Source organism: Paramisgurnus dabryanus, chromosome 2, assembly GCF_030506205.2.
Source record: "Paramisgurnus dabryanus chromosome 2, PD_genome_1.1, whole genome shotgun sequence".
NCBI lineage: Eukaryota > Metazoa > Chordata > Actinopteri > Cypriniformes > Cobitidae > Paramisgurnus > Paramisgurnus dabryanus.
In genome coordinates this window covers 42432639-42444839 of record NC_133338.1, presented here as the reverse complement: position 1 = coordinate 42444839, position 12201 = coordinate 42432639, and the positions used below count along the sequence as shown (strand labels likewise).

At 39.0% G+C, this 12201-nt stretch overlaps 1 protein-coding gene across 1 annotated transcript in view; it reads left to right on the top strand.

The window, feature by feature from the left end:
* The window catches only part of col4a5 (collagen, type IV, alpha 5 (Alport syndrome)), a 39375-nt gene extending 27435 nt beyond the window's left edge, over positions 1-11940 (top strand). Inside the window, exons 34-49 of the mRNA XM_065289066.2 lie at positions 176-274; positions 471-560; positions 664-803; positions 959-1265; positions 1432-1482; positions 1583-1768; positions 5918-6051; positions 6269-6341; positions 6597-6668; positions 6762-6890; positions 7008-7106; positions 7290-7502; positions 8843-9020; positions 9146-9260; positions 9385-9557; positions 10296-11940. Coding sequence (XP_065145138.1) covers positions 176-274; positions 471-560; positions 664-803; positions 959-1265; positions 1432-1482; positions 1583-1768; positions 5918-6051; positions 6269-6341; positions 6597-6668; positions 6762-6890; positions 7008-7106; positions 7290-7502; positions 8843-9020; positions 9146-9260; positions 9385-9557; positions 10296-10377 — 2141 coding nt within the window. The 3' untranslated portion in view covers positions 10378-11940. The remainder of the gene's footprint in view (positions 1-175; positions 275-470; positions 561-663; positions 804-958; positions 1266-1431; positions 1483-1582; positions 1769-5917; positions 6052-6268; positions 6342-6596; positions 6669-6761; positions 6891-7007; positions 7107-7289; positions 7503-8842; positions 9021-9145; positions 9261-9384; positions 9558-10295) is intronic.
* The last annotated feature ends 261 nt before the right edge of the window (positions 11941-12201 follow it).

Sequence of the window (12201 nt, the reverse complement as noted above, 5' to 3'; positions counted from 1 at the left end):
ACACAAGCCTAGCTAAAACCAGATTTTCTGATCTCTTTAGCAGAGTTGTTGTTTATATTTGCAGTCTTAATGTATCGCCATAGTCATACATAAAGATCAAAACTGCATCAAGGAGCTGTCAATGCATTTAACTGCACAAATTTTTACTGTCTGATTCTCTATATTTGTCATATAGGTTTCAATGGACCACCAGGAGCAAAGGGTATTGCTGGGATCACTGGAGACCCTGGTTTCCCTGGGCAAGACGGAAGGCCAGGACAACCAGGACCTTCAGGTAAAGCAGGGAAAACAAACTGGTATATGTATACAAACTTATATAAACAAAAATCTGAAATATGAAGTAAGGTAGGAACAATCTAAAGCATCTTCATTCAAGTCTTTTTCCAGTTCCAAACCTATTGGCAAAGTTGAAGTACAATGTAAGTATATTGGGTATAAATATGACAAATATTTTTTCTCCTCATGTTTAGGTCCCAAAGGGGATCCTGGTCTCCCAGGAATTTCAGGGCCTCCTGGAGGCCCAGGACCCAAGGGTGGCATGGGGGAGATGGGATTACCAGGTCAGCTCCTTGCTTCCAAAAGTCTTGAACAAAAACTCTTATCATGTCAATGAGGTTCTAAAACCTTGATGCTAGATACCTTTATACTATCTTTTTGTAATAGGACCTTCTGGACTGAAAGGAAACACTGGCCAACCTGGCCGAAACGGTCAGCCGGGATCACCAGGGACACCAGGTTTTCCAGGAATCAAAGGTGATCCTGGTACACCAGGATATGGATTACCTGGAAGTCCCGGGCAAAAGGTAAAAACAATGTCATTTTCAGCTATTATGTTGAGATGGGGTGTATTTTAGTGTTTAATATGGCAAAATACATTTTTTAGATGCTTATGGATGTTTCTGACTAGTTAAGCATGAAATATTTTGTCTTAAAAACCAGTTCCTATTAAAATTCCTAGGGTGAACCAGGCAATCCAGGGTATTCTGGATCTCCTGGGCTGAAAGGCCAACCTGGACTTCCTGGGCCTCCAGGGCAGACCGGAAACTCAGGACCAAAGGGTGACCCAGGACTCCCAGGAATCTCAGGTGCCAGTGGCCCCCCTGGACCTAAGGGAGCAGATGGACCACCAGGTCCTCCTGGTCTTGGTGGATCACCTGGTAGACCAGGAGACCCTGGTCGAATTGGATTTCCCGGCAACCCTGGCGATAAAGGTCTGGCCGGTCGCGATGGTATTCCAGGACCACCAGGACAAAAGGGTGAACCAGGTGTGTCCTTTATTCACTATATACTCTTGTATAAGGAATCATATGTGTAGCATACTACATACAGTAGAAATAAAAACAAAGGAGGCATAAGAAACATCATTTATATGTTTTTACTTGGTAAACATAATATGTGCTTAGAATCATTTCTTTTTAACTCTTAACCCAGGTGCTCCAGGCCTTGGCAGCCAAGGACCACCTGGAAATCCAGGATTCCCAGGTAAAGTGCTGGGTTTTCTCCTCATTTTTTTTTAAATCAATATCTGCTTTCACACTTAGCAATATTTGGATAATTTCATGGTTTTTTTTTTGTGTCCCAGGGCCTAAAGGAGACCCCGGTTTTCAAGGCCCTGCTGGTAGTCCTGGATTCCCTGGTACAAAGGGTGATCCAGGATTTCCTGGGTCGCCTGGCCCATCTGGTCCTGTAGGTCCAACTGGCCCTCCAGGTCCCCCCTCGCAGGGGCCTAAAGGTAACCAAGGTCCACCTGGTCCCCCTGGAAGAAACGGTAAGTTAAACACCTCATCCTTATGGTCAGCTCTGCCCTCTGTGTTATACAATGTCATTGGACAAATAATGACTGTAAACTGAGTCCAATTTACATTCATTCTTTATATATTGTATAAGTGGGATACCTGAACGGTATTAAAACATAATTAAAACTCCTTAATAAAGAAAAAGTATTTGTTAAACCTATTATTAACCCATTCAGTGTTTAAGTCAACAATTCTAAATTGTTGGAAATTACTGCTTCAGCACAATTTGCATTGCAGTTGTAAACCAGAGGGCATACTGGCTTTAATAGGAATGATGTCATTTCTGCATGGGATGTTGCATAAGTTAAAATCCCTGTAAATGTGCACAAATACACTCAATCCAAAATCAAGACACACAAGGCACAGCGATCTTCTGTTCACATCACTCTTTACTCGTATTTTATGTGTACAAATCAGTGTAATTCTGGTTTGAAGCTAGTTATAGACATCTTGCATGTTTTGTGAAGTCAGTGTTACAAGAAAGCCCATCCAGGCCCACAAGCAATCTGCATGCCCAGAAAGCTTCACTTACCTTACATTCACATAGTATTTTACATGCCCGTCCCTTTATCGTTTATTCATTTATTTCCATTTTTAAGCTACAAGTTTCATTCATCTCTGTGCAATAAAATGTATCATGTCTAAATTCAGGTTAACGTGAAAATATAAAAAGTTTGCAGATTCGCTCTGGGCCTGTCTTTGAATATTACACAGAGTCTTGTCTTCCTCACCAACGCTTATCTGTTTACCAGTCCGTTCAGTTGTGATTTGGCTTATTTGTGTCTTCACAACCACCACCTTCTTTCTCTTCAGCAATGGAATTTGCAAGTTTTTCTTTACAGGGTGCCTGTGCTTGTTACCAACTTTTTTTTAAATCGACTTTGTGTTCACAGTACCTGTCTGCCTGTTACAGCACCTTTGCATGGGCAATGAACTGATCTTTAAGAAATATAAACTTCCAGAACAGGGCCTTTCAAAATGGGCTCCAGTCAGACAAAAACAAAGCAAACACTATGATTTGGATTTTAACACATACATAAGGGATTTAGGTTAGTTTATTGACAGACTATAAAAGATTTTGGAAGTCAGTGAAAATGGTGGCCCATTTTGTTCAGTTTCTGTTATTGGAACCAGTATGTACTGGGTATGACATGTGTTTCCTGTTTGTTGTGACATGACTGTGCTCCTCCTGATGACATGGGATCATTGCAGGCCCTGCAGGTTAGGTTTCTCCTATTCAAAAACTCTGTGTCCGAAACCGCATACTGTGACAGTACGTACTGAATTAGATAAAGTACCTACTCATCGATTGTTAAAATACATACAGTGTAAATGAAATTCGGATGTACTACATCCACCATGTTGATACACTTGACAAAGGTCGTCATTTGAATAGAGCTGCGTTATCACTTTCTTACATTTTGAATATAAGGCCTCTACTTCTTCATTGGGTGACTCCTCTCGCATGGGGTCACAGGATAGTAAAGTGTCCATTGAATGCACATTCCAACATCTTGCCGGAAGCAGTTTATTCATCCTGGTACTTTTCGCCCTATTGTTTTTCAAATACTATGAATTCGGACATACTAATCGCCTCGCATACTTGCTTTGCTACTATATAGTATGGAAGTAGGCGGTTTCGGATGCAGTGAAAATAATACTTTTTTTAACATTCTACCTATTTTTAGGAATTTTATAATCCTCCATTATACATAGTAAAGCTATTTAACTCTTTCCCCGCCATTGTTTTTAAAAAACGTTGCCAAACAGTGCCAGCATTTTTTATGATTTTCACAACAGTTTAAAGCCTTTCAGAAATGTTTTTCTTTACATATATATATATATATATATATATATATATATATATATACAGACAATATATTAAATGAAAGAACAGACCCTCTTCTTCAAAAAAAAGTTTCATCCTACATTTGTTTTCTTTTTATTACCTCTCGAATGTGGGTAGGTTTCTTAAAAAATACCAAATTTTGAATAAAAAACTGAAATAATTGCATTTTTGTAAAGGACTTTTGTTAGAGATCAGATTAAGAATAATGATTTAAACATAAGCCGCCTTTCCACTGCACAAGACATCACGACATGATTGTCGGACTTCGCCCCCAAGTCAATGAAGACTTCGTAATGAAGTCAATATGGAGACAAGATTAAAATAACGTATACATATTAAATTAATAATATATTACTTATTAGTAATCAATAGGCTTTTTTAAGGATTAAAATGTTACTGATAAAGTTAAACAAAAATGATTAATAATTTTCACCTCACACACAGTTTTTGATAGGAATACACTGAAAATGAATATGTCACTTCCGGTTAGCATATCGCATGTGATGTAGTCACACAAGTAAAAAAAATTTAACAGATCCAACACTTAAAACCAATCCGAAAATTACGCATCCGCAGATGGTCGGCACCTCACGCAGCCCCTTTGCGACTCTCCATATGAAATGAATGACTTCCGGTTTATCGGCCGCCGTTTGTCGTGTGCAATGGAAAGGCGGCTATAGACTGCTGTTTTTGAATCAATGGATGCTTTAGTGTTATAGAAGTTGGGTAAGAGCGCCACCTGGTGGATAATAGTGGAAATACGGTTTGCCGTAAAAACTCGTCATTGGCAGGAAAACGTTTTCTCCTAAGTGACAAGATAACTCATCATTGGCGGGGGAAAAGTTAATGTTAAAGTAAAGTATACCACACTATAATTATGTGTATGTGCATAATTGAACATTTTTCTAGATGTGTATGAATAGATCTTGTTTCATGGTTATTAGATGTTACACAGTGATCAGTGGCATCTTTAATCAACAATGCGTGCAAAGAAAAGTTTCTATATTTTGTCCTAAGAAAGATAGACTGTGCATAAGTCCAAAAAAATTGTATTTATAAATTGTGCGCATGTGGTTCTTAAGCACATCAGTACGTTTTCGTTGATGAAATCCCACATTTTCTTAAGTACTGTGTGCATCCACATTCATAGTCATTTGCATTATAAAAAGGCCTCCGGTGAACCATATGGTGACAACACCTTATAAATCACATAAATGTTTATGTTCTTACCAAAATCATGGCAAAGAGGATGAAAACTTCTCAAAAAATATACTGCTAAGCCAAGTGGAGGAAATTTGGATTACTTACTTGAGGCATAACTTACAAAAGAAAAAACTGTACAAGGCAGAAAATGAAATTTGTGTTTACGCACTGTTGATAAAAACAGGCCCCCAGGTGTACATGCATTACAATATTCATATCCAAAATCCATGTTTTATTTCAGTAAGAGATGCACCGATATATTGGCCAATATCTGTATCGGCAGATAACAACCAATGGTCATGGCCGATATTCTGTCAATCAAAAGAGAACAGGAAAATTCAATGAATTTGAACTCTGTGTATAGAAAATGTAAAGAAATATTACTAGTGTGATGTTCAATATTTATGGTCATTATACGAATAAATAACATTCAGAAAATGTAATCTTCAGAGTTTAGTTAATGCAAGTTAATATACTGTAACCACCAATCGGCATTGGTATTGGCAGATATTAGTCTGAATAACTGTGTATTGGTGGAAAAATTTTAAATGGGTATCGGTGCATCTCTACTTTCAGTTGATGATGAATGTCTGTGTAAATGTGTCAGGCCAATTTTAAATTAAGAATGCTCTTAATTTAAACATTTCATTTTGTTCCTCTTTTCACTTTTGAAATCTGTTCACCTTTGACCCTACTGTAGGTTCTTTGTTTGATACCTATCTGTATCATGATGTGCACTTTTTCGTTTTTAGATGTTTTACCAATGAATAAAAGGGGTGAGATGGGTTATATCTACTTTTTAACACCCTCTCTTTTTTTTAAACCTATCCATTTGTAGAAATATATTTTTACGATTTTCTCTTTGTCTGTGCCCATATTTCCAGAACACTGTATTCCAGATTCACAATGATTCGGTACTATAGTACATATGATGAACGCACACACAAACAAACCCAACAATGCTTGTTTTAGTAATTTTCATGATATGAAATGAATGCTATTTGTTTTGGGTTTTAATATGATTAGATTGAACAGTCTCCTAACTGAATTCTGTCCTGTGAATATGAAGGTCCTCCTGGTCAAGAGGGTCCTCGTGGACTTCCAGGTGGTGGAGGAATAAAGGGTGAGAAGGGCATGCTAGGATTTCCTGGACCATCAGGTTCACCTGGACTGAAAGGAGATCACGGTTCCCCTGGTTTCCCGGTAAGCAATATACATGTGTTCTATGTTTCACGGCCTTGGTTTTACCTTAAGGCTGGTACATAATTTGCATTTGAATACACTGTATTCCATTGGCTGCATAACTTAAAATTTTACTGTAATTTATTCGTTATTGACTATTTTGGGAAAATATGCGGTTATCCGGCCATAATGACTAGTTAGTTGTATGCACTTATTTATTGCTTTTGGTTTTGATAAGGGTAATCCAGGGCAACCAGGACCCAGTGGGCTTAAAGGTGATACCGGACCTCATGGTGTTGATGGATTCCCAGGTCAGTTGTCCTATAACCTCTAGCCAAAAAAAATGATGTCATTATTAATTGACCTAATGTTGTAACAAACACAAACACACACAGGGAGAGGGGGGGTTATGTTATAGCAAATTTTGCATCACAGAATGGAAGTTTTAAAATGTAAATAATGATTTTTTTATTTTTAAATTAACTAAAGTTAAACTACCGGTAATCCTTTGCTTGTTTTGTAGCATTAATTGAAAGATGTTTTGTGCACAAAACTCTGTGTTGTAGGAACCAAAGGACAGCCTGGCCCTGCTGGCCAACCTGGCTCACCTGGACAGCCAGGTGATCCTGGATCTGAAGGTATGCTTGTATAAAACTTGGGCATGATCTTTTCCCTTAGCATTCCAATAAAAATACACCTTTAATATATTTTTTTCTCTTTGTTAATCACAGGACCCCGTGGAGAACCGGGTAGAGCCCCGAGACCTATTGTTGTGAAGGGAGATCGTGGTTTGCCTGGACCACAAGGTGAACCAGGCAGCAGAGGTCCACCAGGGCCCCAGGGCTTGCAGGGTCTTCCAGGTTAGTGGTTTTTGTTAGTACAACAGGGCAAGATTTTTACTTGAAAAGCTGGGAAAACCAGTATTTGGTTTTCTACAACCTCCTCATCATATCTGGTGGTGTCACTTCTTCCTAAAGGTTCACCTGGCAACCCCGGAGACCCAGGTCCACTGGGACTTCCAGGATTCAGTGGTCAACCTGGTAGGAAAGGAGATACAGGACCAGCTGGACAACCAGGTAAAAATAAAAAAGTGTATACATTTAAATCTGAGACATTCATTTATTAAAATAAGATGTTGTTGGCCCCCATGTCCAAACTGATAGACTGTCATCCACATTATGAAAACGTTGCTCAATAGCTCAGAAAGTAGCTCCTCTAAAGTATTAACCTTCCAATCACCATAATGTAATTATTTACAGGTCCACGTGGTTATCCCGGTCCTCCTGGTCCAGATGGAATTCCGGGTCCTCCTGGTCCTTCAGTATCATCATCTGGAGCACACGGTTTTCTGATCACGCGCCACAGTCAGACCACAGAAATGCCACCGTGTCCTGAAAGAACAGGCCTTATCTATGAAGGCTACTCTTTACTCTATGTGCAAGGCAATGAGAGGGCTCACGGACAGGACCTGGGTGAGTACCTTCATGGTTGCCCACTAGATATATATAGAACGTATATCACATGGAAACCAAGTTCGTACAGTGGGCTCAAAAACGTACTTGGACACAATGAATTATGTGGAATTTTGATGCCAAACCATGTTTTTAGTAAATAAATGAAGGCAATTCCATCATACAAGTGCCATAAAAGATTAACAACAGTTTGACAACCAGAGTTATTTTATTGCCCTAATTTTAATCAGTGTCTATATTAAGCCAGTGTTTCCCAACCCAGTCCTATGTGGCACCCCTCCCAGCATGGTTTAGATCTCTCCTTATATGAAACACTTGATTCCTCTCATCAACCCCCTCCCAGATTGGCCCAGTCACAAATGGCACACTTTATGTGGACTTTCGGTCTTGTGGCCTTGAATTGTGCATGCTCGCTTAGGCTACGAGTCTGTAGGGTGTACCATCTGTCATTTTTACACTCTGAAGTGTGCTCATCAGCGCCCCCTTTGCACCCTTTGGCGAAGCACGCACTGCTGCAAGCTCCACCTACTTTACCAACCCAGGCACATTGTGGACTTCCTCAGACTCCAACCTTTGATGACTTTGATGTAGTGCAGACCTTAGGTACCCTTGACGCTAGTACACGAGGGCGCACCTGAGTCATATTTTGGGACAGACTCGATCGTCACATCAGTAATAGGATGGGGAGTTGCCCGTCAGTGTGAACAGTGTGACCATCCGTCGTATGATTGCTCTTTCACAAGAACTTCTGGGTAGGTAAAGTTCATGGAGCCTGCAGCAGTGTGGGCTTCACAGAAGACCGCATTCTGGGTGCAAAGGGGGCGCTGATGAGCACACTTCAGAGTGTAAAAATGGGACACACTACGGACTCGTAGACTAAGCGAGCACATCTTAGCTTAGAAAGAGCGTTTGACCTTAGCTGGCGACTGACGTATTCCTGTGGGCAAAGGTTAGTCAAAATCTCTAATATTGACGTCATTCAACCAGGAAGTAGAAGGCTGTAGTCTAAACCGGCCGTTCACTGTAGGCTTTCTATTAAATGGAATTCTATTAAAGAAAATATATCGCTTGGCATTGAACTTTGAACTTTATAATTTTGCAGGTATTATTTATGTACTAAAAGCAACTTTACACAATAACTAAAGTTTGAAAAATGGGATCAGGAAAAAAGGGACCTTTAAGCAGTATCTAAATGTATTGTCTAAAAGTTAAAAACCTCTGTGCATCCTTTCTTTTAAACAAATACCACTTTGCATGATATTTTATTTTGTAAAACCTACACATTGATGCATTTACTCATCCATATCATGAATATTGTCTATTTTTTAAATAACTTACAGGCACAGCCGGTAGTTGCTTACGTCGTTTCAGCACCATGCCTTTCATGTTCTGCGACATCAACAATGTTTGCAACTTTGCCTCCCGCAATGACTATTCCTATTGGCTGTCCACACAAGAGCCCATGCCCATGAACATGGCGCCCCTCACTGGAGAGAGCATTCAACCTTTCATTAGTAGGTAAGAAAAAATCACAGTAATCCAAGGTCTATATCATCAGTGAGGTTTTGTGTTAGTATCCAGTAAGTTAAAAAGGTAAAATTAACTAAATTCATTGCATGAATTGTGTGTGTCTTTGTTTGTAGGTGTTCTGTATGTGAAGCCCCAGCCATGGTGATTGCTTTACACAGTCAGACCATTCAGGTGCCAACCTGCCCACGCAACTGGGATCTCCTCTGGATTGGCTACTCCTTCATGATGGTATGTTACATATACAGTAAACTCTGATTGTCAAGTGACTCTAAATATATGCCCACACATATGGAGATAATCTTACATATCAAACTTTGTACATGCATGCTATGTTGATCTCTCTCTTTCTCAGCACACTAGTGCTGGTGCTGAAGGCTCAGGTCAGGCTCTTGCTTCTCCGGGATCCTGTCTAGAGGAATTCCGCTCTGCTCCGTTTATCGAGTGCCACGGACGGGGAACATGCAATTATTACGGCAACTCTTATAGCTTCTGGTTGGCCACTGTGGATAAGAATGAAATGTTCAGGTAAGATCTGTGTACAGAATATAAATACACTGCATAGTCATACTCTTTAGATGCTACTTTAAATTAAAACAAACAGGAAATAGTATGTATAGCAGTGGCGGCTTGTGACTGCTCATCTGAGGGGAAATAATTCAAAATAAGTGTTTGGAGTGTCATGTTTGTTGCTTGCGTTTTCAAAATATGTGCTTGTTGCGTCATGTAAACCATGTGCATCGCGTGTTTTGTCAAAATTAGTTCCTGCTGCATACGCGCCAAAACCGTTTATGATTAAAGAGACGCTCACGTTCACAAAATACACACAATACACTCCCTTAACATTAAACTCTGATTAGGCATAAGATTATGTGAGTATCTGGCAAACGTGAGCGTCTCTTTTATCATAAACCCTTTAGATGCATCTGCAGCAGGCACTTATTTTGACAAGACACGTGATGCACACAGGATCTCTTGATGCGCAGAACACATATTTTGAAAAAAGGAACCACACACATGACAGGCTACATATATGTTGTGACTAACTTCGCATAGTACAGAAAGGAATAAATATCTTGCTGCCTTGTTTTAAATGCATAGTTCACCAAATTGCAAATAACAAAATACAAACCTGTATAAATTTCTTTGAGCTATTTTGAGGAAAGTTCATAACCAAACCGATCACTGTTTGTGGAACCATTAAAATATTAAAGTATATAATTAGAGTTGATAGGCTTTAATCACTTTCTTTCTTCGTCCAAACAGAAAGCCACAGTCTGAAACCCTCAAAGCTGGAAACTTGCAGACGCGGGTGAGCCGCTGTATTGTGTGTATGAAGAGGACGTAACGTGATGTCATTTGTGCAGTCTGTCGATGAGGATCCGCCATCATCTACAGCGACTGCGGCCGTCATGCAGAACATCAGTGGAACACCACTGGTGCAGTATCTTCACGTTTAACTCTAACTACGGTGCTACTGTGCAACACAGCAAAAGAATACATTTATTAATATTTTAATGACTTTTCAAAGAAGTACCTCAAAGAAACATGCAAATCAAACAAGGTGCCATGGCAGTTTTTGACACTAAGTGCGTTAAATGTTTTTCTCACTATTTCCTAAAAAAGTTTTATAGAGATTCTTTTTCTACGTTTTCCTACAAGATTTTGATGTTACATAAATAGTACATGTTTTGGGAGAAGGACTCTCTCACTCGTTTTTATTTTTTCTCACGAGTGGAATTGTCTCCATGTTACCAAATCGGCACTTTGAGTATCAAAGAGACCAAATGCACTGACGCGCTACATTAGTGGGACTGCTTTTTAAAGGCTATCTTTCCCCATCATCCTTTATTCCTTTACTTTGTTGGTGGTACTAACACTGCTGTATCAGGACATTTTAATAATTTTATAAGTGTCACTTATCGCTTTTGTTTGTAATAAAATGTGTATATTGTGTAAAACATCTTTTTAGTATAAAACAAAATTATTCTTTATCATGAAATTTGGGGTTCTTTGCCAATAGAGCTCCTGCAGTTGACGTCACGCAGACTAAACTCCACCAGTTTTGGCAGGCAATCATAGAGTGCTTAAGCGCTGTAGCATTGGTATCAATAGAGTAATTTTAAACAAGACCTTACAAACCAAAGGGTTTTATGTTTAATAGTAACTCTGAAATGTCATGAAAGAGTTTAAAATGTGGAACATGACTGGGTTAATACACGTTAAAAGGCATTATAGGGATTTTTTATTACCTATAAAGTGCGCAGTGAACTCCTGCTGGTGCTATTCATTTCATATTCGCTCCCAGCTGTCCTTGCCTGCCAGTATGGTGGTGTAAACAGAATAGGTCACGTGACGTCCGGACCTCTATATCCTCACACACTTACCCTTCATTCATTATTAGCTCACATTCACTTACATTTGTACAAAAACTTTTTTGTTTAAATGAAACAGTATTTTATAAATATATTAAAAGAAAGTATATATCCAGAAACTTGATTTGGTTGCAGGAGGCATTTTTTTTCATTCTGTAGTTCCTTGTTGCCGTTTGTTTAACAAATTCTTAGCAGCGCATTCATTTTCGTAAGATCATGAAAAAGAGGTGTTGGTGTAATTTTTCTCCATTCTGATTTGATTTAACCAGGAAGGACATGTCTGTGAAAACCCATTGAACACTAGTGTTATGAATTTGTAAAGCTTGCATTGGTTCTTACTGTGTTATGTTGCACCACAGTGTGGTGTATGTTCAATTTGCTAACAGACAACGACAAAAATCTAATCTACAACAGTGAATTTGTTTTTTAAGATCATCATGGGGTGTAAAATGTGTATTTCTAAACAATGTTTCCATTTTTATGTTTAGTATCCAGAAGTTGTTATAGACTTGACTGAAATAAAATAAACAAACGGTGTCTGTTGCAAGGTTGTGCCATACTGTAGTTTGGGATTTTGGTTGATTTTCCTAGTCAGATTTAGCAAGCATTACATGAGCATACAATGAGTCTACATGATAAAGTTTATGATGTTGACCACTAAGGGGAGTATTGAGTCACAGAGATCACAGGGTTGAACCACACAGCTGTCTTAACACTTGCCAAAAAATGAGATATTTGAGCTTTGTAACCTTCACTTAGGAATCAATGTTTCCAGAGAGAAATGTAACTGTAGGGCA